Source organism: Bos grunniens, chromosome 22 (assembly GCF_055505025.1).
Source record: "Bos grunniens cultivar Pamir isolate PY7600 chromosome 22, Bosgru_T2T1.0, whole genome shotgun sequence".
NCBI classification, from domain to species: Eukaryota; Metazoa; Chordata; class Mammalia; order Artiodactyla; family Bovidae; genus Bos; species Bos grunniens.
Window position 1 is genome coordinate 5,689,121 of NC_141186.1, and position 23,001 is coordinate 5,712,121.

Consider the following 23,001-nt stretch of genomic DNA (forward strand, 5'->3'; position numbering starts at 1 on the left):
GAAACATAAATCTAACCCTGATTTCATCAGTATTTTGCAGGGTTGATTGCTTATGCACAGAAAGAACACTCTGGAATTTGGGATGGGGCCGGGGTTCCAGACCCAACTCTAGCCCTACCTAGTTTCTGTGGCTGCGAAATAGGACTTTAACTTCTCTGGTTAAGTGACTGGTGTTTAGTCACTCAGTCCAACTCTTTGCCACCCCATGGAGCCCATCAGGCTCCTCTGTCCATGGAATTTCCCAGCAAGAATACTGGAGTGGGTTGCCATTTCCTTCTCCAGGGGATCATTCTGACCCAGGGATGGAACCCATGTCTCCTGCATTGGCAGGTAGATTCTTTACCACTGAGCCACCAGGGAAGCCCCATGGTTAAATGATACCTTCAGTTAAATGGTGGGCCACAAGATGCCTTGCCACTCTGATAGTCGATAGATGAGAGAAGTTTCTCAGTTGTGTCTGACTCTGCGATCTCGTGGACTGTACCCTACCAGGCTCCTCCGTCCATGGGATTTTCCAGGCAAGAGTACTGGAGTGGGTTGCCATTTCCTTCTCTAGGGGATCTTCCCGACCCAGGGGTCGAACCCAGGTCTTCTGCACTGCAGGCAGATGCTTTACCGTCTGAGACACCAGGCCACAGTTAATAACAGGTATTAGTAACAGTTAATAATAGTCAATAACTCTATAGCTAAAGCCCTTTCTAAAATTAAATTCTTATTCACATAATTAATATAAAGCACATTCCAGCATTTCTAAAAGCAGTCCTCACCAATGATCTGTGAAACTGTGAATTCCTATAATGTTTCAGGACCTCCATGGTTGTGGTTCAAGAAAGGAACTGATGGAGAGTCTGTTTTATCTCACAAGCGTCTCTATACTGTTTTGCTTTGAGTTCGTAGGCACGAGTGTATGATGGAACACTTCAGCTTCAAATTACAATATGACTGAAAGTCATTTGACTGCCATTGCTTTTCCGTCTTTAAAAAGTGGAAAACTTAAATACTAAGCCTCTTGCCATGGGATTCTTCATCAGCAGACCCGAGACTCAGCTTCACACTCATTTATCTTTGGCAACTGTACTCCCCGCAAACAGCGCTGATGTCAAGGGCAGTGGCTGAAGCAGCCGATTTAGTTTCAAGGGTGTCTGTGGCACAGTGACATTTACGACACTCAGGTATACTGAGAAAAACTCAGTACTGGCATACTTTGGAGATATTGCTGGTTCAGTTCTAGATCACCACAATAAAAGAAATATCAAAGCAAGTTATGTGAATTATTTGGTTTTCCAGTATGTGCAAAAATCATGTTTACCCTCTACTGTAGGCTAGTAAGTATTCAACAGCATTATCTCTAAAAAAATACATATAGCTTAACTAAAAAAATACTTTATTGCTAAAAAAATGCTAACCAGCCTTCAGTGAGTCATAATCTTTTTGCTGGCCTTGACGTTGATGGCTGCTGACCGATCAGGGTGGTGATTGCTGAAGGCTGGGGTGACTGTGGCAATTTCTTGAGACAACAATGAAGCGTGCTACATTCATTGACTCTTCCTTTCACAAACAATTTCTCAGCAGCATGCAATGTTATTTGATAGCATTTGACCCTCAGGAGAACTTCTTTCAAAACCTGAGTCAAGCCTCTCAAACCCCCAACTAAATTTACTCTAAATCCTTTGTTATTTACACAAGCTTCACAGCATCTTTACCAACAGTAGACTCCATCTCAAGATATCACTTTCTTCCCTCATCCATAAAAAACAACTTCTTATCTGTCCAGGTTTTATCATTGCTGTTCAATCACTCAGTCACGTCCAACTCTTTGCAACTCCGTGGACTGCAGAGGTTTCCCTGTCCTTCATCATCTCCCAAAGCTTGCTCAAACTCATGTCCATTGAGTTGGTGATGCCATCCAACCATCTCATTCTCTGTTGTCCCCTTCTCCTCCTGCCTTCAATCTTACCCAGCATCAAGGTCTGTTCTAATGAGTCAGTTCTTCACATCAGGTAGCCAAAGTACTGGGGCTTCAGCTTCAGCATCAGTCCTTCCAATGAATATTCAGGATTGATTTCCTTTATGAGTGGCTGGTTTGATCTTGCAGTGCAAATTTTATCATGTGAATGCAAAAATTAAGTTTCATCTTCAGGTCCCACTTCTAATTCTAGTTCTCTTGGTACTTCCACCACATCTGCAGTTACTTCCTCCACTGAAGGCTTGAACCCCTCAAAGTCATCCATGAGAGTTGGAATCAGCTTCTTTCAAAGTTCTGTTGCTATTTTGCCCTCTTTCTATGACACACGAATATTCTTCATGGCATCTGAAGTGGCGAATCCTTTCCAGAGGGTTTTTTTAAAATTGACTTTCCCCAGATTTATCAGAGGAGTCATTATCTATGCCAGCTATAGCCTTACTAAATGTATTTCTTAAATAATAAAACTTGAAGGTTAAAATGACCCATGGGCTACAGAATAGGCGTTAAATTATTTACCAAGCATTAAAACAGTATTAACCTCTTTGTATTAATACATCTCCATCAGCACTCTTGAGTGTCCAGGTGCCTTGTCAACAAGCAGTAAATATTTGGAAAGGAATCTTTTTTTTTTTTTTCCTGAGCAGTAGATCAACAGTAAGTTTAAACTATTCAGTAAACCATGTTGGCACCAGATGTGGTCTCATGCAGGCTTTGTTGTTGCATTTACAGAGCACAGGCAGCATAGATTTAGCATAAGTCTTAAGGACCTTAGGACTTTCAAAATGGTGAATAAGCATTGATTTCAACTTAAACTCACTGAGTTAGCTGCATTAGCCCCTAACAAGAGAAATCAGCCTATCCTTTGAAGGCTTGAATCCAGGCATTGACTTCTCTCTAGTCATGAAAGTTCTTCTAATAGAAGGCTGTTTCATCTACATTGAAAATCTATTGTTTAGCATAGCCACTTATTATTTATCTTATGGAGACCTTCTGGGTAAGTTACAGCAGCTTCTATACCAGCATCTGCTGTTTCACCTTGCACTTTGATGTTAAGGAGACGGCTCCTTCCCTTCAATCTCATGAACCAGCCTCTGCTGGCTTCAGGCTTTTCTTCTGCAGCCTCCTCACCTCTCTCAGCCTTCTGAGAATTGAGGAGAATTAGGACCTGGCTCTGGATTAGGTATTGGCTTAAAGGAACGTTGTGTCTGGCCAGATTTTCTTTTCAGACCGTTCACATCTTCTCCACATCAGCACAAAGGCTGTTTCTCTTTCTTGTTCACTGAAGAGCATTTTTAATTTCCTTCAAGAACATTGCCTTTGCATTCAGAACTTGGCTGTTTGGTGTAAGAGGCCTAGCTTTTGACCTATCATGATGCGTGTTTTCCTCACTAAGCTTGATCATTTTTAGCTTTTGATTTAAAGTGAAAGACTTGGGACTCTTCCTCTCACTTGAACACTTAGAGGCCATTGTAGGGTTATTAACAGTCTAATGTCAACACTGCTGTCTTGGGGAATAGGAAGGCCTGAGGATAGGGAGAAAGATGGGGAATGGCTGGTTGATGGAGCTGTCAGAACTGCCACATTTATTGATTAAATCTGCTGTCTTATATGGGCATGGTTCCTGGTGCCAAAACACAATTACAAAAGTAATGTCAAAGGCCATTAAACATAGGTCACCTCCAGTTCAGTTCAGTTCAGTTCAGTCACTCAGTCGTGTCTGACTCTTTGCAACCCCTTGAATCGCAGCACATCAGGCCTCCCTGTCCATCACCAACTCCTAGAGTTTACCCAAACTCATGTCCATCGAGTCAGTGATGGCATCCAACCATCTCATCCTCTGTCGTCCCCTTCTCCTCCTGCCTCCAATCCCTCCCAGCATCAGGGTCTTTTCCAATGAGTCAACTCTCTGCGTGAGGTTGACAAAGTATTGGAGTTTCAGCTTCAGCAGCAGTCCTTCCAATGAATGCCCAGGACTGGTCTCCTTTAGGATGGACTGGTTGGATCTCCTTGTAGTCCAAGGGACTCTCAAGAGTCTTCTCCAACACCACAGTTCAAAAGCATCAGTTCTTCGGTGCTCAGCTTTCTTCACAGTCCAACTCTCACATCCATACATGACCAGTGGAAAAACCATAGCCTTGATTGGCAAAGTGATGTCTCTGCTTTTTAATATGCTATCTAGGTTGGTCATAACTTTCCTTCCAAGGAGTAAGCATCTTTTCATTTCATGGCTGCAATCACTATCTGCAGTGATTTTGGAGCCCCCAAAAATAAAGTCTGACACTATTTCCACTGTTTCCCCATCTATTTGCCATGAAGTGATGGGAGGAGATGCAATAATCTTAGTTTTTCTGAATGTTGAGCTTTAAGCCAACTTTTTCACTCTCCTATTTCACTTTCATCAAGAGGCTTTTTAGTTCCTCTTCACTTTCTGCCATAAGGGTGGTGTCATCTGCATATCTGAGGTTATTGATATTTCTCCTGGAAATCTTGATTCCAGCTTGTGCTTCTTCCAGCCCAGTGTTTCTCATGATGTACTCTGCATAGAAGTTAAATAAGCAGCGTGACAATATACAGCCTTGACCTACTCCTTTTCCTGATTTGGAACCACTCTATTGTTCCATGTCCAGTTCTAACTGTTGCTTCCTGACCTGCATATAGGTTTCTCAAGAGGCAGGTCAGGTGCTCTGGTATTCCCATCTCTTGAAGAATTTTCCACAGTTTATTGTGATCCACACAGTCAAAAGCTTTGGCATAGTCAATAAAGCAGAAATAGATGTTTTTCTGGAACTCTCTTGCTTTTTTGGTGATCCATTGGATGTTGACAATTTGATCTCTGGTTCCTCTGCCTTTTCTAAAACCAGCTTAACATCTGGAAGTTCACAGTTCATGTACTGCTGAAGCTTGGCTTGGAGAATTTTGAGCATTACTTTACTAGCATGTGAGATGAGTGCAATTGTGTGGTAGTTTGAGCATTCTTTGGCATTGCCTTTCTTTGGGATTGGAATGAAAACTGATCTTTTCCAGTCCTGTGGCCACTGCTGAGTTTTCCAAATTTGCTGGCATATTGAGTGCAGCACTTTGACAGCATCATCTTTCAGGATTTGAAATAGCTCCACTGGAATTCCATCACCTCCACTAGCTTTGTTCATAGTGATGCTTTCTAAGGCCCACTTGACTTCACATTCCAGGATGTCTGGCTCTAGGTCAGTGATCACACCATCGTGATTATCTTGGTCATGAAGATCTTTTTTGTACAGTTCTTGTGCGTATTCTTGCCACCTTTTCTTAAAATCTTCTGCTTCTGTTAGGTCCATACTGTTTCTATCCTTTATTAGAGCCTATCTTTGCATGCAATGTTCCCTTGGTATCTCTAATTTTCTTGAAGAGATCTCTAGTCTTTCCCATTCTGTTGTTTTCCTCTATTTCTTTGCATTGATGGCTGAGGAAGGCTTTCTTATCTCTTCTTGCTATTTTTGGAACTCTGCATTCAGATGCTTGTATCTTTCCTTTTCTCCTTTGCTTATCGCTTCTCTTCTTTTCACAGCTATTTGTAAGGCCTCCTTAGACAGCCATTTTGCTTGTTTGCATTTCTTTTCCATGGGGATGGTCTTGATCCCTGTCTCCTGTACAATGTCACAGACCTCCGTCCATAGTTCATCAGAAGTCCCTTAGAAGAAATGGAGTAGCCATCGTGGTCAACAAAAGAGTCTGAAATGCAGTACTTGGATGCAGTCTTAAAAATGACAGAATGGTCTCTGTTCATTTCCAAGGCAAACCATTCAATATCACAGTAATCCAAGTCTATGCCCCAACCAGTAACGCTGAAGAAGCTCAAGTTGAATGGTTCTGTGAAGACCTACAAGACCTTTTAGAACTAACACTTAAAAGAGATGTCCTTTTCATTATAGGGGACTGGAATGCAAAAGTAGGAAATCAAGAAACACCTGGAATAACAGGCAAATTTGGCCTTGGAGTACAGAATTCTGAAGCAGGGCAAAGGCTAATAGAGTTTTCCCAAGAGAATGCACTGGTCATAGCAAACACCCTCTTCCAACAACACAAGAGAAGACTCTATACATGGACATCACCAGATGGTCAACACCAAAATCAGATTGATTATATTCTTTGCAGCCAAAGATTGAGAAGCTCTATACAGTCAGCAAAAATGAGACCAGGAGCTGACTGTGGCTCAGATCATGAACTCCTTATCACCAAATTCAGACTTAAATTGAAGAAAGTAGGGAAAACCACTAGACCATTCAGGTATGACCTAAATCAAATCCCTTATGATTATATAGTGGATGTGAGAAATCGATTTAAGGAACTAGATCTGATAGAGTGCCTGATGAACTATGGACGGAGGTTCATGACATTGTACAGGGAGTGACCTTACAACATATAATAACAATAACAGGAAAACTTGAAATATTGTGAGAGTTACCAAAATGTGACACAGAGACATGATGTGAGCAAATGCTGTTGGAAAAATGTTGCCAACAAACTTGCTCAACACAAGGTTGCCCCAAATCTTCAGTTGTAAAAAACAGTATCTGGGAAGTGCAAACAAGCAAAGTATAATAAAACAAAGTCTGCTTGTATCTTTACTTTGGTCTCTAATTGATGTTATCACCTCATGAATCTCCACTGATGGAAAGAGGTGACAAAATTTCCATTACTTAATCCAATCTGGTTAAAATTTGGTCAGCGATGATAAACAGTCTATTTAGGCAATGCTCCATTTTTACAATGTTCAGTAAAGATGCTTGATCGCTCAGATTCCCACTCCCCTGTCTCCAAGCCTTTAGAGGTTAAAGCGTCTGCCTGCAATGCGGGAGACCTGGGTTCGATCCCTGGGTTGGGAAGAGATCCCCTGGAGAAGGGAAAAGCTGCCCACTCCAGTATTCTGGCCTGGAGAATTCCATGGACTGTATAGTCCATGGCATCGCAAAAGGTCAGACACAACTGAGAGACTCTCACTTTCACTTTCTATTAATGAAAGTGAAAGAAAGAAAGTGAAGTCGCTCAGTTGTGTCTGACTCTTTGCGATCCCATGGACTGTAGTCTACCAGGCTTCTCTGTCCATGGGATTTTCCAGGCAAGAGTACTGGAGTGGGTTGCCATTTCCTTCTCCAGGGGATCTTCCTGACCCAGGGATTCAAACCCAGGTCTCCTGCAATGCAGGCAGAGCTTTACCCTCTGAGCCACCAGGGAAGCCACTTTCCATTAAATTAGCAGGTAAATGGGCTACTGCTCCTCATGACTCCTTGGCTTTGATCTCAAGCAATGAGAAATGGAGATAAATCTTTCAGTCCTGGTCTGTCTTGCCCCAATTACTTTTTCTGTCTCCATTATGTTTTTATGTCTGAAGTGGAGACTTTTCATTGACATTTTTCAAAATTCCCAGTGGGTTTTATTTTTTATTTATTTAATTTTTTTGCCACCCCACTTGGCATGAGGGATCCAAGTTTCCCAGTCAAGGATTGAACCCACACCCCCTGCACTGGAAGCACTGGAAGTGAGGAGTTTTAACCACTGGACTGCCAGGGAATTCCCTTTCATTGATATTTTTCACACTAAACATTCTCTTTTTTGACCTTAGCTTTTGGGACATATTGAAGGCAGGAGGAGAAGGGAATGACAGAGGATGAGATGGTGGGATGGCATCACCAACTTGATGGACATGAGTTTGAGCAAGCTCCGGGAGTTGGTGATGGACAGGGAAGCCTGGTGTGCTGCAGTCCATGGGGTCGCAGAGTCAGATATGACTGAGCGACTGAACTGAAGTTACGGCTAACCATTAAAGGTGGACGAGGGAACCTTCTCTGTGCTATGGACAAAACTCCATGAGTTTGTTTTCTAGGTGCAGCAGGACATGCTCAAAGGTAAATAAAAAAATTTAGAAAGTCCTATCTGAAGGCAGTAGTCTGTCTTGCAAAACTAGTGTTTTGCTTTGAAACACTTACTTTGACCACAATATCTACATAACAGGGAATTCCCAGTGGCTCAGCAGTAAAGAATCTGCCTGCAATGCAGAAGACCACCTGCAATGCAGGAGACACAGAATCGATCCCTGGGTCAGGAAGATCCGCTGGAGAAGGAAATGGCAACCCGTTCCAGTATTCTTGCCTGGAGAATCCCATGGACAGAGAAGCCTGGTGGGCTACAGTCCATGGGGTTGCAAGAGTCGAACTAAACCACCACCACCACAGTCTTCATAATTGCCAGGCTTCTCTGTCCATGGAATTTTCCAGCAAGAATACTGGAGCAGGTTGCCATTTCCTTTTCCAGGGGATCTTCCCAACCCAGGGATCAAACCTGTGTCTCCTGCAATGGCAGGCAGATTCTTCACCACTGAGCCACCTGGGAAAAAACTCTGTACATTTACTAAAAATGAATTGAATTGCACAAACAGGAGAATTTTGTAATATATAAATCATACCTGAAGAGAGCTCTTACAGAGTCATGAGCAATGTGAAACAGAGTGAAGCACAGTTGCCAGCCTCCGGGAAGCTATACTACAGATCTCTTAGTAGTGAGACCAAAGGGCCCTCTGGGGTTCCTGGGCACAGAAACCTTTCTAGGTCTCCCTTTGTGCCTTGTTTGGGAACAGACTCCAGTTTCCGTGACCTTCCCTAAGTTACAAAGGACAGAGCTAACAGTTGTTAATCAGGGAAGGGAGGGGATGCGGAGACAAGCGAGAAATGATCAAGAAACAATAGTGTAGCCTTGGGGTATGGTCCTGGTTTGCCTCACGGTATACACATAACAAGATATGTGTAAGCTCTTTATAGAACTAAAAGAAAGAAAGAAAGTCACTCGTGTTGACTCTTTGCGACCCCATGGACTGTAGCCTACCAACTTCCGCCATCCATGGAATTTTCCAGGCAAGAGTACCAGCATGGGTTGCCATTTCCTTCTCCAGAGAATCTTCTGGGTCTCCCACATTGCAGGCAGACACTTTACTGTCTGAGCCACCAGGGAAGCACTGATAATTTGGTTTATAGAAATAAACTCTCAACAAATGAAAGATACAAGCATTTTTCATTCCAGAGAAGACCACCTGAGGCTAGATTAAAGGAGAGCAGACTCTGTGCGCACCTTAATCTTATCAGCTACATCACCCTTGTGTCATTGCTATACAACTTCTCACCAAATACCCACAGGGCTGGGATACAGTTGTCACGAACGGAAGCCCTCTGTGTCTCCCCTTTGGCAAAGCAATAAAGCAATTCTTTTCTACTTCACCCAGAACTCTGACTCTGAGATTCAATTTCAGTACTAGTGCACAGAAGCCAAGTTTTCAGCATCAGTTGGACAGCTGATGGGAGTAGTGTAAACAGAGCGAGTAAGGCAAGAGCATGCAGGAATTGCCCTAAGGGCTAGAAGTCAGTCACACTCCCAGTGCAGAACAGTGAGTAAAGCTATAATTTCCCCTTAAACCGAGACTTACATGCCAATTCTGTTTACATATGTTATCTATTGAGCAATGTTATCAGTTTCTTCAAACTATAAGTATGAACTATAATTATTCATGCATGTGTTTACACAAAAATAGTTTGCCAAATAGAGAAATACTCTATATAGAAGCTTCTTATCTAGCAACATCCACCATCCAGAAGCACCTAAGAACACTAGGAATGCAAAATAAATATATAGAACAATGTCAGTGTAACAGGTATTTATAAACTTTACTCATAGTCCTCTTTGCACCTCATTCAGAGGCAAACTACCTTGTATCCTGGACAATTTCAACGTTTTGTAAGCTAAAAGAAGCAAGATGAGGTAACTGCCAAACTTGTTAAAAACAATGAGCTGGAGTTAAGTGCAGCAAATGGTGATTTAAAATGCTACTAGAATTAGGAGAAAGAAAAAAAGCTGATGCTCATGGAAAACGCCATGAGGAGGGAAACAGCAACAGGATCCAAGAGAAAAGAACTCAAGAGAAGCGATCTGACATCATTCAACGGAGAGACAAAGAAACAGATGGACACCTCCCAACTCCTGAGAACGTGATAGCATTCAGTGCTCCTAATGGCAACATCAGACACACAAGGGTTAAACCGTTCACAGAGGTAAGTGAGTTCTTAAATTAGTTCATGAATTTTTCTATCCTTAAAAGCATTTTTGCTTGTTTTTAAATTGGGTATTCCATTTTTATTGTGATAAAAAAAAACATACACATAGCATAAAATTTACTGCCTTAACCATTTTAACAATACAGTTCACTATGTTAAGTAAATTCACTTTGTTATGAAACAGATCTCCATAATTGTTACCTTGCAAAACTGAAACTCTAGACCCATTAAACACTTTCCACTCCCTCTATTCCCCCTGCTCCTGATAACGAGCATTCTCTTCCCAGCTTTATATAAGTGGGATTACACAGTACTTGTCTGTTTGTGTCCAGCTTCTTTCACTTACCATAATGTCCTTGGGGTTCATACCTGCTGGAGCACATAACAGTACATCTATCATTTTTAAGGCCAAATAATATTCCATTGAGTGCATATACCATATTTAATATATCCACCTATCCATTGGTGCACATTTGGTTTTCTTCCTCCTGTTTGGCTATTATGAATACTGCTGCTGTAAACATGGGCATCTCTTTAAGACTCTGTTTTCAATTATTTGGGATGTTTACTCAGAAGTGGAACTGTGGTGGTTTTGTGGTTTACTCGCTAAGTCGTGTCTGACTCTTGCAACCCCGTGGACAGTAGCCTGCCAGGCTCCCTTTACTAGTACTTATATGGTGGTTTCACGTTTCATTTTTAAAGAAACCTCCATACTGCTTTTCATAGCAGTGATACCATTTTACAATCTCAACAACAGTGTACAAGAGTTTATAAAAACTGCCCCATAATACACCCAAGTTAGTACTATTTGAAATAATTAGTAAATGATAGCATCATTTTTCAGCCAACTCATTATAATGTTTAATGAAATTCATGAAAGAATTGAGGAGCTGAATAGGAGAAACTTAATTAAATGCTTTATTGCCTAATATTATAATAAAAAACATAATAGATAAGATGATTTCATGGTTGTCTCTAGAATTTAAGGATCAGACTAAAAAGTGTAATTTAGCCAAAAGGACTGAGAAAGAGGAAGGGCTAGGAAGGCACAAGCCAGAGTTCAAAGAAGGCAAGCTTCAAAAAAAATGTTAAATCATTAGCACAAAAGCAGTAAAATCCAGATTGCAGAGAATTATGTAGAGCAAATGGCCCAAGTTCTTCAACAGATAAATTATTTGAATAGAAAAGGTCAGGATAGTAAATCTATAAATTAAAAGACCTATCGTAATTTTTAAAATAGGACTAAATTATTAGGTCTAGGAATGCATATTTGGTTGATTAAATTATGAAATGCAAAAGTTAGGGTCAGTTCAGTTCAGTTCACTCACTCAGGCCTGACTGACTCATTGTGACCCCATGGACTGCAGCATGCCAGGCTTGCCTGTCCTTCACCAACTCCCAGAACTTGCTCAAACTCATGTCCATCAAGTCACTGATGCCTTCCAACCATCATATCCTGTCGTCCCCTTCCTCTCCTGCCTTCAGTCTTTCTCAGCATCAGGGTCTTTTCCAATGAGTCAATTCTTCGCATCAGGTGGCCAATGTATTCAGCTTCAGCATCAGTCCAACTGACGAATATTCAGGATTGATTTCCTTTAGGATTGACAGATTAGGTCTCTTTACTGTCCAAGGGCCTTTCAAGAGTCTTCTCCAACACCATAGTTCAAAAGCATCAATTCTTTGTCGCTCAACTTTCTTTATGGTCCAACTGTCACATCCATATATGACTACTGGAAAACCACAGCTTTGACTATATGGATCTTTGTCGGCAAAGTAACATCTCTGCTTTTAATATGCTGCCTAGGTTTGTCATAGCTGTTCTTTCAAGGAGCAAGCATCTTTTAATTTCATGCCTGTAGTCACTATCTGCAGTGATTTGGGAGCCCAAGAAAATAAAGTCTATCACTGTTTCCATTGTTTCCCCATCTATTTGCCATGAAGTGATGGGACCAGATGCCATGATCTTAGTTTTCTGAATGTTGAGATTTAAGCCAACTTTTTCACTCTCCTCTTTCACTTTCATCAAGAGGCTCTTTAGTTCTTCTTCACTTTCTGCCATAAGGGTGGTATTATTTGCATATCTGAGGTTATTGATATTTTCCCCTGCAATCTTGATTCCAGCTTGAGCTTCTTCCAGCCCAGCGTTTCTCATGATGTACTCTGCATATAAGTTAAATAAGCAGGGTGACAATCTATAGCCTTGACATACTCCTTTTCCAATTTAGAACCAGTCCGATGTTCCATGTTCGTTTTTAACTGTTGCTTCTTAATCTGCATGCAGATTTCTCAGGAGGCAGGTCAGGTGGTCTGGTATTCCCATCTCTTTAAAAATTTTCCACGGTTTGTTGTGACCCACAGAGTCAAAGGCTTTAGCATAGTCCATGAAGCAGATGTTTTCATGGAATTCTCTTGCTTTTTCTATGATCTAGCAGATGTTGGCAATTTGATCTCTGGTTCCTCTGCCTTTTCTAAATCCAGCTTGAACATTTGGAAGTTCTCGGTTCACAAACTGTTGAAGCCTGGCTTGGAGAATTTTGAGCATTACTTTGCTAGCATGTGAGATGAGTGCAACTGTGCAGTAGTTTGAACATCTTTGGCATTGCATTTCTTTAGGACTGAAATAAAAACAGACCTTTTCCAGTCCTGTGGCCACTGCTGAGTTTTCCAAATTTGCTGGCATATTGAGTACAGCACTTTCACAGCATCATCTTTTAGGATTTGAAATAGCTCAACTGGAATTCCATCATATCCACTAGCTTTGTTCGTAGTGATGCTTCCTAAGGCCCACTTGACTTCACATTCCAGGATGTCTGGCTGTAGGTGAGGGATCACACCATCCTGTGTTGCGGCTGCTACTGCTGCTAAGTCACTTCAGTTGTGTCCGACTCTGTGTGACCCTGTAGATGGCAGCCCACCAGGCTCCCCCATCTCTGGGATTCTCCAGACAAGAACACTGGAGTGGGTTGCCATTTCCTTCTCCAAGGCATGAAAGTGAAAAGTGAAAGTGAAGTCGCTCAGTCCTATCTGACTCTTAGCGACCCCGTCGACTGCAGCCTACCAGGCTCCTCCTGGGATTTTCCAGGCAAGAGTACCGGAGTGGGTTGCCATTGCCTTCTCTGCCATTGTGTCATTAATCCATGACAAAAGAGGAAAGAATTTACAATGGGACAGTCTCTTCAATAAGTAGTTTTGGTAAAACTGGACAGCTACATGTAAAATAATGAAATTGGAATATTCTCTAACACTATATACAAAAAATAAACTCAAAATGGATAAAAGAGCTAAATATAAGACCAGAAACCATAAAACTAGAAGAAAATATGGGAGGAACAGTCTTTGACATATATTGTAACAGTATCTTTTGGCTCTATCTCCTAAAGCAAAGGACATAAAAGGGAAAACAAACAAATGAGACCTAATTAAACTTAACAGCTTTTGCATAGCAAAGGAAACCATCAACAAAACAAAAAGACACCTAACTGAATGGAATAAAATATTTGCAAGTGATATGCCCAATAAGGGGTTATTATCCAAAATATATAAACGGTTCCTACAACTCAACATCAGAAAAACAAACAACCCATCTAAAGAATGGGCAGAAGATGCAAATAGCCACTTTTTCAAAGAATATATACAGAAGCTTCAGTATCATCAGTCATCAAAGAAATGCAAATTAAAAGCACGTGAGGGAGCTCCCTGGTGGACAAGTAGCTAAGCTCCGTGTTCTGAATGCAGGGGCTCAGGTTCAACCCTTGGTCAGGGAACTAAGAGCTCACACAGAGCAACTAAAGATCCCTCCTGCCACAACCAAGACTGAAGATCCCACATGCTGCAGCCAAATAAATAAACACTAAAAAAAAACACATGAGATATCACCTCACACCTCTCAGAATGTCTACAAGCAAAAAGAACACAAACAAATGTTGGTGAGCGTATTTTAAAAAGGGAAACCTCCTCTGCGGTTGTTAGGAATGTAAACTGGTACAACCCCTGTGGAAACAGTAAGGCAGTTTCTAAAAAAATTAAAAATAGAAGCACCATATATAGTTTTGGGTATACATTCAAAAATAATGAAACTCCACTCCCAGATACATATTAAAAAAATAAGGAAAACGCTATTTTGAAAAGATACACACACCCCAATGTTCACAGCAGCACTCTTTACAATAAAGATACAGTAGCAGGGACTTCCTTGCTCCAGTGACTAAGACTTCTCACTTCCACTGCAGGGGGCATGGGTTTGATTTCTGATTGGGGAACTAAGATCTTGCATGTGATGTGGAAAAAAAAACATAGATACTCCAGCAGTGTGTGTAATCTGAATTTATACTTAAAAAAATATGAAGGCAACCTAAGTGTCCATCAACAGATGAACTGATAAAGATGTTATAATATACAATCCACACCCACAGAATGAAACACTACTAAGCCATGAAAAAGGATGAGATTTTGCAGTATGCACATATGCAACAACACGGATGGACTGAGGGCATTATGTTGAGTGAAATAAGTCAGACGGAGAAAAACAAACACTGTATAATATAACTTACATGTGGGATCCAAAAAACGAAACAAACTGGTGAATATGTCAAAAAATAGACTCACAAATACAGAGAAAAATTAGCGGTCACAAGTGGAAAGAGCAAAGCGGGGAGTGGGATTATAGGAGGACGGTATTAAAGATACAATCTACTATATATAAAATAAATGATCCACAACTACACAATAAGTCCCCTATGTATGAATGAGTTCTGTTCTGAGAGTGTGTTCATAAGTCCAATTTGTTCAAAACTCCAAGAAATTTAGACTCAACAAATTTAGGTCCCCAACTAACACAAATGGCTATGTAGTACTGTGCTGTAATAGGTTTATATTACTTTTCACACAAATAATATATAAAAAAACACACAAAATAAAGAAAACATTTTCAGTCTTAAGGTACAGGACCTTGGAAAGTACAGTAGGACAATACAGTGGCTGGCACACGGGCTGGCATCCAGGGAACAGGCAAGAAGAGTTACTGACTGGCGGAGGGAGAGGAGGTGGGAGATGGTAGAGCTGAAGGGTCATCAGCAACGGGAGACAGAGGGGCGAGCTGCAGCTTCACTCATGTCTGAGTGATGGAATGCAGGTTTGCACCTTTGAAAGTTTGGAATTTGAAGGTTCATATGTGGGGGACTTACATATATTGTACAACACAGGGAGTATAGTCAACATTTTATACTAACTATAAATGGAGCATAACCTTTAAAAATTATGTATCACTAAGTTGTACACCTGAAACTTATATAATGTTATATACCAACTATCTCAATGTTAAAAAGAAAAAATATGTAAGGTTAAAAACTACTTATTCACAGCTCTATTCCCAAAGAATGGTGATTTCCGCCCCCCGCCAAAGAAAGGCAAGAGACCACCTTCCCTGCTTTATAAAGTTCTTTTTCCTGGACCTAACTCTGCAAACAAAGAAAGGATACTTAATGGCAGCCAGGATGAAAGCACCTCAAGTACAAGCACAAAACAACTAGGGAGCACGGACTAATTAGGTACTCATGAACTGCCACAATCCTTACACAACAAAGGCAGGAAAGCCAAGGGCACAGGAGAGACTAAAAGTTAACTATGATTTGCAGCAAAGCAATGTATTCAGTACCACAGGCTCGAAAATTTTGTCATTGGCATTAAGTTGCTTTCTTTTTCCTACTTTGAGTTTCTTTTTCAACTGCTCATCTCTTTAAATCAATTATGCTACTTTGTAACCCTGAAAGGTAAAAACTTATTTAAATGTTCAAAAAGAGTTGGGCAGACACATTTGGAAAGTCAGTTGAGAAAATAACCTAAGTGTCCAGTGTCAGGGAATTACGTGATGCAGTGTAAGTGGTCTATGGTATTTTTTTTCCTTAGAGTGTAATTACTTTACAATATTTTATTAGCTTCTGCTGTACAACAAAGTGAATCAGCTATCAGTTCAGTTCAGTTCAGTCGCTCAGTCGTGTCTGACTCTTGGCGACCCCATGAATTGCAGCACACCAGGCCTCCCTGTCCATCACCAACTCCCATACGTATACATATACCCTCTCCCTCTTGAGCCTCCCTGCCCCCATCCCATCCCCTGGGTCAGCACAGAGCACTGAGCTGAGGCCCCTGTGCTAACAGCAGCTTCCCACTAGCTGTCTATTTTACACATGGTAGTGTATTTATGTCAAACCGAACTTCCCAATTGTCTTATGGTACATAGTCCTTGTATCGTGCTTCTTCCTTATAAAAGAAAGCAAGTTCATTACATAAGAATTGAAAACATAAACAAGCAAAAAAAATTAAGGAATATTTTTTATTCTATTAATCCTCTGTTGCCTTTCCACCTAGATCCTTTTGCAACAGGTAATGATTTTCCAAAAACAGAATGCCATCACATAGCTTTTTAAAGCCTATCATAATTTATTTATGCCATCCAGCAAAGGAATATTTATATGTTTTTAACACCCTACTGTTTGGCATGTAAACACTTACAAATTTTCACAATTATAAACAACCTGGAGGAAGAAAAAGTGAGTATGAATTCAAGCTTAAATGCAAAAATAAGGACTGATGTATTTCGGGAATCACACATTGTTACCACCCATCACTTTTTTATTCACTCACACAGTTCTTTACTCAGCAGATAGATGTTGAATATATGTCAGGCACTTAGCTAGGTACAGTGAAAAGTGAAAGTGTTAGTCACTTAGTCATGCCTAACTCTCTGTGACCCCATGGACTCTAGCCTGCCAGGCTCCTCTGTCCATGGGATTCTTCAGCCAAGAATACTGGAGTGGGTTGCCATTTCCTTCTCCAGGGGATCTTCCAGACCCAGGGATTGAACCCAGGTCTCCTGCATTGCAGGTAGATTCTTTACCATCTGGGCCACCAGGGAAGCCTCCAAGCTAGATGCTGGGGATTCAGTAAATAGAAAGATGTGTTCCATGCTCTCATGGACTTTAGGTAAGAAACAGAGATGTAACCAATTACAAAAAACTCTGAAAAGTGTTTCAATGTAGACAAAACAGAATTTACAAAATTACTCAATACAATAGAAAAATCACTGAGCAAGAATCAATGTTTTCAAAGTGAGTTGTGAGGGTAACTCCAGGAGCAACCTGGTTTCTGAAAAGTACTCTCCCAGGATTCACTGGGACTCCTAACTCATTCTTCTGTTTTAATATATAAATTAACTTCTCCTCACTCTTTGCACAAAATGAAAGCTCCAATTGCAAAGACACAGCACCCGAAGCACACACACACACACACACCCCCCGTGTGTGGCTGATCACACATCTGGCAGACTACCCACATCAGTAGGTACACTGTGCCTGTTAGTGTTGTACAGCTGAATGGATTTCACACTAACTATCTTTCTGGAAAGTTGCACTTTGCTAACAGATTCTAATTACCTCATTAAACTCTATATCCAATTTTTGGAATATAATAAGTTTATGGAGAGCCTGCTACCTGCCAGACACTCTGTATATCAGTGCAAATGTTCACAATAATTTCAACTAGTGGATATCTTTATCCCTATTTTACAGATGAAGAGACTGAGATACAGAGTTTTCATCATGTACTGGGAGATACTACACATCCGAGCATTCGCTGTGCATCCTTCTCTTTCCTCTGCCCCCACAGTTCCCCACAGAGAACAACTCTGCTCTACTGCAGGTCGCCTGCTCCCAGAGCGCTGTCTTTTTAAAACTTTTATTTTATATTGGGGTATAGTTGATTAACAATGTTGTGTTAGTTTCAAGGGTTTAGCAAAGTGGTTCAGGTATACATATATGTGTATCCATTCTTTTCAAATTCTTTTCCCATTTAGGTTGTTACAGAATACTGAGCAGAGCTCAGGGTACCACCTTGTAATGTGGACCCATCTTGGGCAGCCTGAGACAGCGGGACCCCTGCCACATCTGCTCCAGAGAAGGGCTGGAGAGCATCCCGTGGGGCGCTGCCTCTGCCTCAGAAAGGGACAGTTGTCCTTCATTCCCAGCAACCAGAGGGCTTCTGCCCCCAGGGCAAAGCACAGGTCCCTACCCTGGCCAGAGGGAGAGAGGGAGCTGCCACTGCCAGCTCTCTGAATACCCAGGCTCTTCCCTTCCATCTTTCCCACCCAACAGGAAAGGGAAGAATGCTCCTGTCACTTCAGTGAGCTTAGCGCCACCTTCCAGGGGTCTCGCCAGCGTTCCACCTGTGGACATGCAACATTGTTTTCCAGCAGGAGAGGACCTAACACCCTGGGTTAGGTGTTAAGGGAATGGATTGAACACTCACAGCTGACAGTCACCCTCCCAGAGCCTCAGTTTTATTTTTAAAAATTTATAATTATAATAAAAGCAGACAATAATAGTTCTCCTCGCTAGTGAGGCTTAGAGAGGTTAGTGCTTGTAGTTCAGCCTAGCAGGTAAGTGTTCAATAAACATGAGCACTTCATACCTTAAAGGAGGGATAAGAGACTGGGTCATAAATTTTACCTGCAGTGGGTTTCATTTAAATTATGAGCAAAAGGAATAAATAAAAAGTGAAAAGTTTATAGAGAGAAAGAAAACAAAGAAATATACAAGAGGCCAAAAAATTACACAGAAATTTTGTTCCTGAATATCACAGTTTCAATTTTTTATTCCAATATACCAGACTTACAACATTCCATAAAAGTCAGATTTTCAATGGAAAAGTTTCTGCCCCTTATTATTAAAACTTAAAGTTCCTTCCAGTTTAAAAGTGAAGAATCAAAGTAAGAATCAAAAGCTGCATAAGAAAGAAACTATGACTTTGCAGGCCAAAATTACGTAGGAGGTTTGTCTTATAACTTCAAACCAGAAGGAAAAATATGCTGCTGCTGCTGCTGCTAAGTCACTTCAGTCGTGTCCGACTCTGCGCGACCCCATAGATGGCAGCCCACCAGGCTCCCCCGTCCCTGGGATTCTCCAGGTAAGAACACTGGAGTGGGTTGCCATTTCCTTCTCCAATGCGTGAAAGTGAAGTCGCTCAGTCCTTTCCGACTCTTAGCGACCCCATGGACTGCGGCCCACCAGGCTCCTCTGTCCATGGGATTTTCCAGGCAAGAGTGCTGGAGTGGGGTGCCATTGCCTTCTCGGAGGAAAAATATGAGTTGAGTCCAAAGAATTCTTTATTTCTACTAGAATTGAACTTCAAATCTGTTATAATTAGCCTAAATTTCTCTGGGATGTACTACGGGCAGACTATAAACTGGATCAAAACATGTGGAGTAGAGTAAGAATTATTTATTTGTAATAAAATTCCCTATGACGTTCTTCCATAATGTATAGTCTGTAACAGATATTCAGCCAGACAGTCTGTTTTAACAACGTGTGTCATCTAATATACTCATCACATCACTTTCACAGTCTTGTCAAACATACTTCAAAATTTACAAAGTCTGACAGATACATATCCTGTCCTCTTTTAAGATGTCATAGCAAACATTTGGCACAATTAGGTGCTATTGGACATGTTATCGCCTTGTCACCTGCTCAAGGATAACTGGACTGACAGCAGCCTAAAGCCTTTTGGTATCCTCCGAAATTCAGATTGAAGGTTAACTTCTGCACTTCACTACTCATATATAGCAATCAATGAAGTCCTCACAAGGTACAGACATGCTTGGTTATAAGGACTTATGCTTAATTTAGGAAGACTAGATACTTTAAAAGTTTCTATCAGAGGTCTAAAGAGTTTGTGGCTTTAAAACAGGAATTAAGATTTCAAACAAAACAAACAAAAGCGTGCAGGGCTAAGGCAGTCAGATACAACTATCCTGTGTGTCCATCCCTCACATAAAGAAACCTGCTATATTATTAGGAATTAAAAAAATCAGCCTAAAGTATCAACCAGTTTTTTAAATAATTATCTTCCTTAGATTGCACTGTGTGTTGATCTCAGAAACATGAAAGTAATCATTTTACAAAAAAGTTCCAGCAAAGTGACAGTTTTTATGTTATTGTTATTGAAACAGTAACCATGCAACTTAAAACTTTCATTTTGTATTGGGGTATAGCGGACTAGCAAACAATGTTGTGAAAGTTTCAGGTGAAAGGGGACTCCTCCGCCATACATATACAGGTATCTCTTCTCCCCCATTCTCCCCTCCCATCCAGACTGCCACATAACATTGAGCAAAGTTCCCTGTGCTATACAATAGGTCCTTGTTGGTTATTCATTTTAAAAATGTGTGCATATGTCCATCTCAAACTCCCTCACTAGCCCTTCCTCCCATTCTTCCCCAAGACAACCATAAATTCGTTCTTGAAGTCTGTGAGTCTATTTCTGTTTTGTAAGAATAACAGTAACAATGCAACTTTAAAAAACTATTTTCAAAAGAGGATCCAGGGTAGCGATGCTGGTAACTTTGCCTAGGACTGTGAAAGGGAGGAATGAAATGTTTCTTGCAGCACAGTGATTCTTGACTTACCCATTACTGTGTGAAAATCCCCGCCCTTTACATGACTGGTCTCCAGGGAATCCTGCCCTGTGCACCTGCCTCACCAAGCCCCCAGAGAGTTTCAGCTTAAAAAGCAACTTCATTAAGCCGTGTTCAGTACAGTCCAAAAGGGTTATTGATGCAAAGATGAGTTATTCCTGGAGGAACGTTCTTCCTAAAAGGTCAATAACTAACTAGCAAATAGCAGTAATGAGGACCTTTCAGGGCAGGGCTTCTGAACCAGGGGTAAACCGAGGCAATTAAGGGGTCAAGTTTGAAGTCTTTAGCAAACAAGCGAAAAGGTGAATAGGTGAATTTTTATGGGAAAAAAGTTCAGAGTATTACATCACCCGTTCATAGCAACCTGAGACTCTTCCCTCGCAGAATCATATAACCATCATTTACGAGACGGACTAAATGATACCCGAGTTCTAAAGTCGGTTTGGGGAACTCTGCTGAACGATGCATGATGCCTTCTTTGAACAACTAACATTCCGGGTCCCCCACCCCCAAGAACACGAGGGCTCACTCACTATAAGATGAGGTAGCCTCTTTTAACGCCTGTTTGTGGAGGAGACAGGTGGAGGCGGGGCGGGGGGCGCGGGGTAGGGGTGATGCCGGGCACTTCCCAAGTAGAAGCACGATCATTTCTTAAAGGGAAGGGGCTCCCTCTGCATCTAGAGATATCCGCGGCAACCTAGCGGTGAATCTTGTTCTGTGCTTGATCTCAAAAACCCGCCCAGTGCCCACCGCTGTTTAAGAGCGGTTCTGTGAGCTTTAGCAAAGTGAACTTGTCTTATTCAAAGAACACCCAAAAGAGCAGGAAAGGAGGCAAAAACTCCAGGAACACGTGGACTTAATACCCACACCAGCCGCCTGACGGGGAAACAAATAACCCTCCTCCGGGACCCCTGATCCACCGACAGCGGGAGGTCAGACCTCGCGAGTCGTTACCGTCCGGGGCGCGCTCGCGGTCCGGGAGGAGGCTCATCGCTGCTCCGCGCAGGGCTGCCGGGGCGCGGCTCCTGCCGTTCAGGCCGCGGCGGCTGCAGTTGCCGAGGCAGCGCCCCCCGTGGGGACCCGCAGGTGCGCGCAGCCGCTGCTGGGCCCGAGCCACCGCTCGGGACGGACGGGGACGCGCTCGCGCTGCCTGAGCTCAGCCGTCCGAGGCTCCCGCGCCTCTCTATTAATACTTGCTGAGCTGCTGGCGCCCTGCCGCCTGCTTGACCCAGGGCCAGGGTCTCTCTGCCCGAGCTGGGAAGGGCTGGGGGACGGCGTGTCGGGGCGTGAGGCATTTGCCCGAGGAACTGGCAGGGCGTACCCCGTAGCAAACCTTGCCCCGCTCCCCGCCCCCCGACCCCCGCTCCGAGGTAGAGACTGGGCATGAGTGAGTGAGCCTTGGAGTGTGACCTTCCCAGCTTCCATCTTTTTGGAGTCACCACCACGCAGGGTCCGATCTGGCGAGAGAAGCCCTAAGCTAAATCTGATGACCACTCCAAGCCACCAGCGCAGGGAACCTATTTTAGGGCAGCCGCTCCTCATTCATTCAGGCCTGCCTTGACATTTAAGAGTTCCATAAGCAAATGCCTTACCCCGATCGGATTTCACCCTTTTGCCTCCGCAACATTTCAAGTTTGAAGAAGGGAAGGCAGTCTGCACCTTGTTGTCCAGGGGTAAAAAGAGCAAAGAGGGCAGTGGATTCTCTATTTGTTTGGTGTTTAGACTAAAGTGTTCACAACACTCATTCTTCAGCAAGCCCCTGAAAGTTGGGCTCCAGCCATGTTCCTATTGTAAATTTAAATCTCATCAGTGAGGGCTGCTTTTTTGCCATCCCTCCAAGTGTTATGTTTAAATTCCCTTAGGAGTTTTTAAGTGAGGCCATTGAGATGATAGGAGCAATCAGTTAACGCTAATTCAAAGAACACTGATGACAACTACATTACAGACCTGCATTCATAATCCAGATCCTTCAAGGGCCTTAAAACAAACAAACAAACAAACAAAAAACCTGGTTTACTTCTGCACAGAGCCTAGAGTGGTTTCTTAGGTGAATTATTTCCTCTGGCTGCATAATTAAAGCTTGTATCAGTGATGACAGTGCAGCCCTTTTCTCTCAAAAGAATTGATGATTCCTAATATACCCAAAACTAGAGTTATTAAAAATATTAAAGTTAAGACCCTGCAGACAAATTTTGTGAAGTTTCTGAGACCCCCTTCCTCCATCTACTCTTTTGTATGTAGCTCCACTGACAAAGTACTGAGAGCTAGTCATGGAAGCACAAATAAGAACTTCAGGAGTTAACCTTTGGTGACTCTATTAAAAAATATGGAAAGGAGTATACACTCTGGCAAGATTTTCATTTACTTTTTTTAGCTTTGTAATAAGTGGGCCCTCTCTAGCCCAGCTTGGAACAGTGACCAGTGTCAGCCTCTGCTAAATTACATCTCTCTGTGTGAGGCGAACCAGGACCAACTGGGCTTCAGTGGATTGT

At 42.1% G+C, this 23,001-nt stretch overlaps 1 protein-coding gene across 6 annotated transcripts in view; it reads right to left on the reverse strand.

The window, feature by feature from the left end:
• The window catches only part of GADL1 (GAD like acidic amino acid decarboxylase 1), a 194,519-nt gene extending 172,848 nt beyond the window's left edge, over nt 1-21,671 (reverse strand). For 4 of the 6 annotated variants that reach the window (XM_086365633.1, XM_086365630.1, XM_086365638.1 and 1 more), the window contains exon 1: nt 21,449-21,671. In XM_086365633.1, the coding sequence (XP_086221759.1) occupies nt 21,449-21,500 (52 nt within the window). In that variant the 5' untranslated portion in view covers nt 21,501-21,671. The remainder of the gene's footprint in view (nt 1-21,448) is intronic. The other 2 variants (XM_086365635.1, XM_086365632.1) reach the window with 1 other exon arrangement.
• Nucleotides 21,672-23,001: the final 1,330 nt, after the last annotated feature.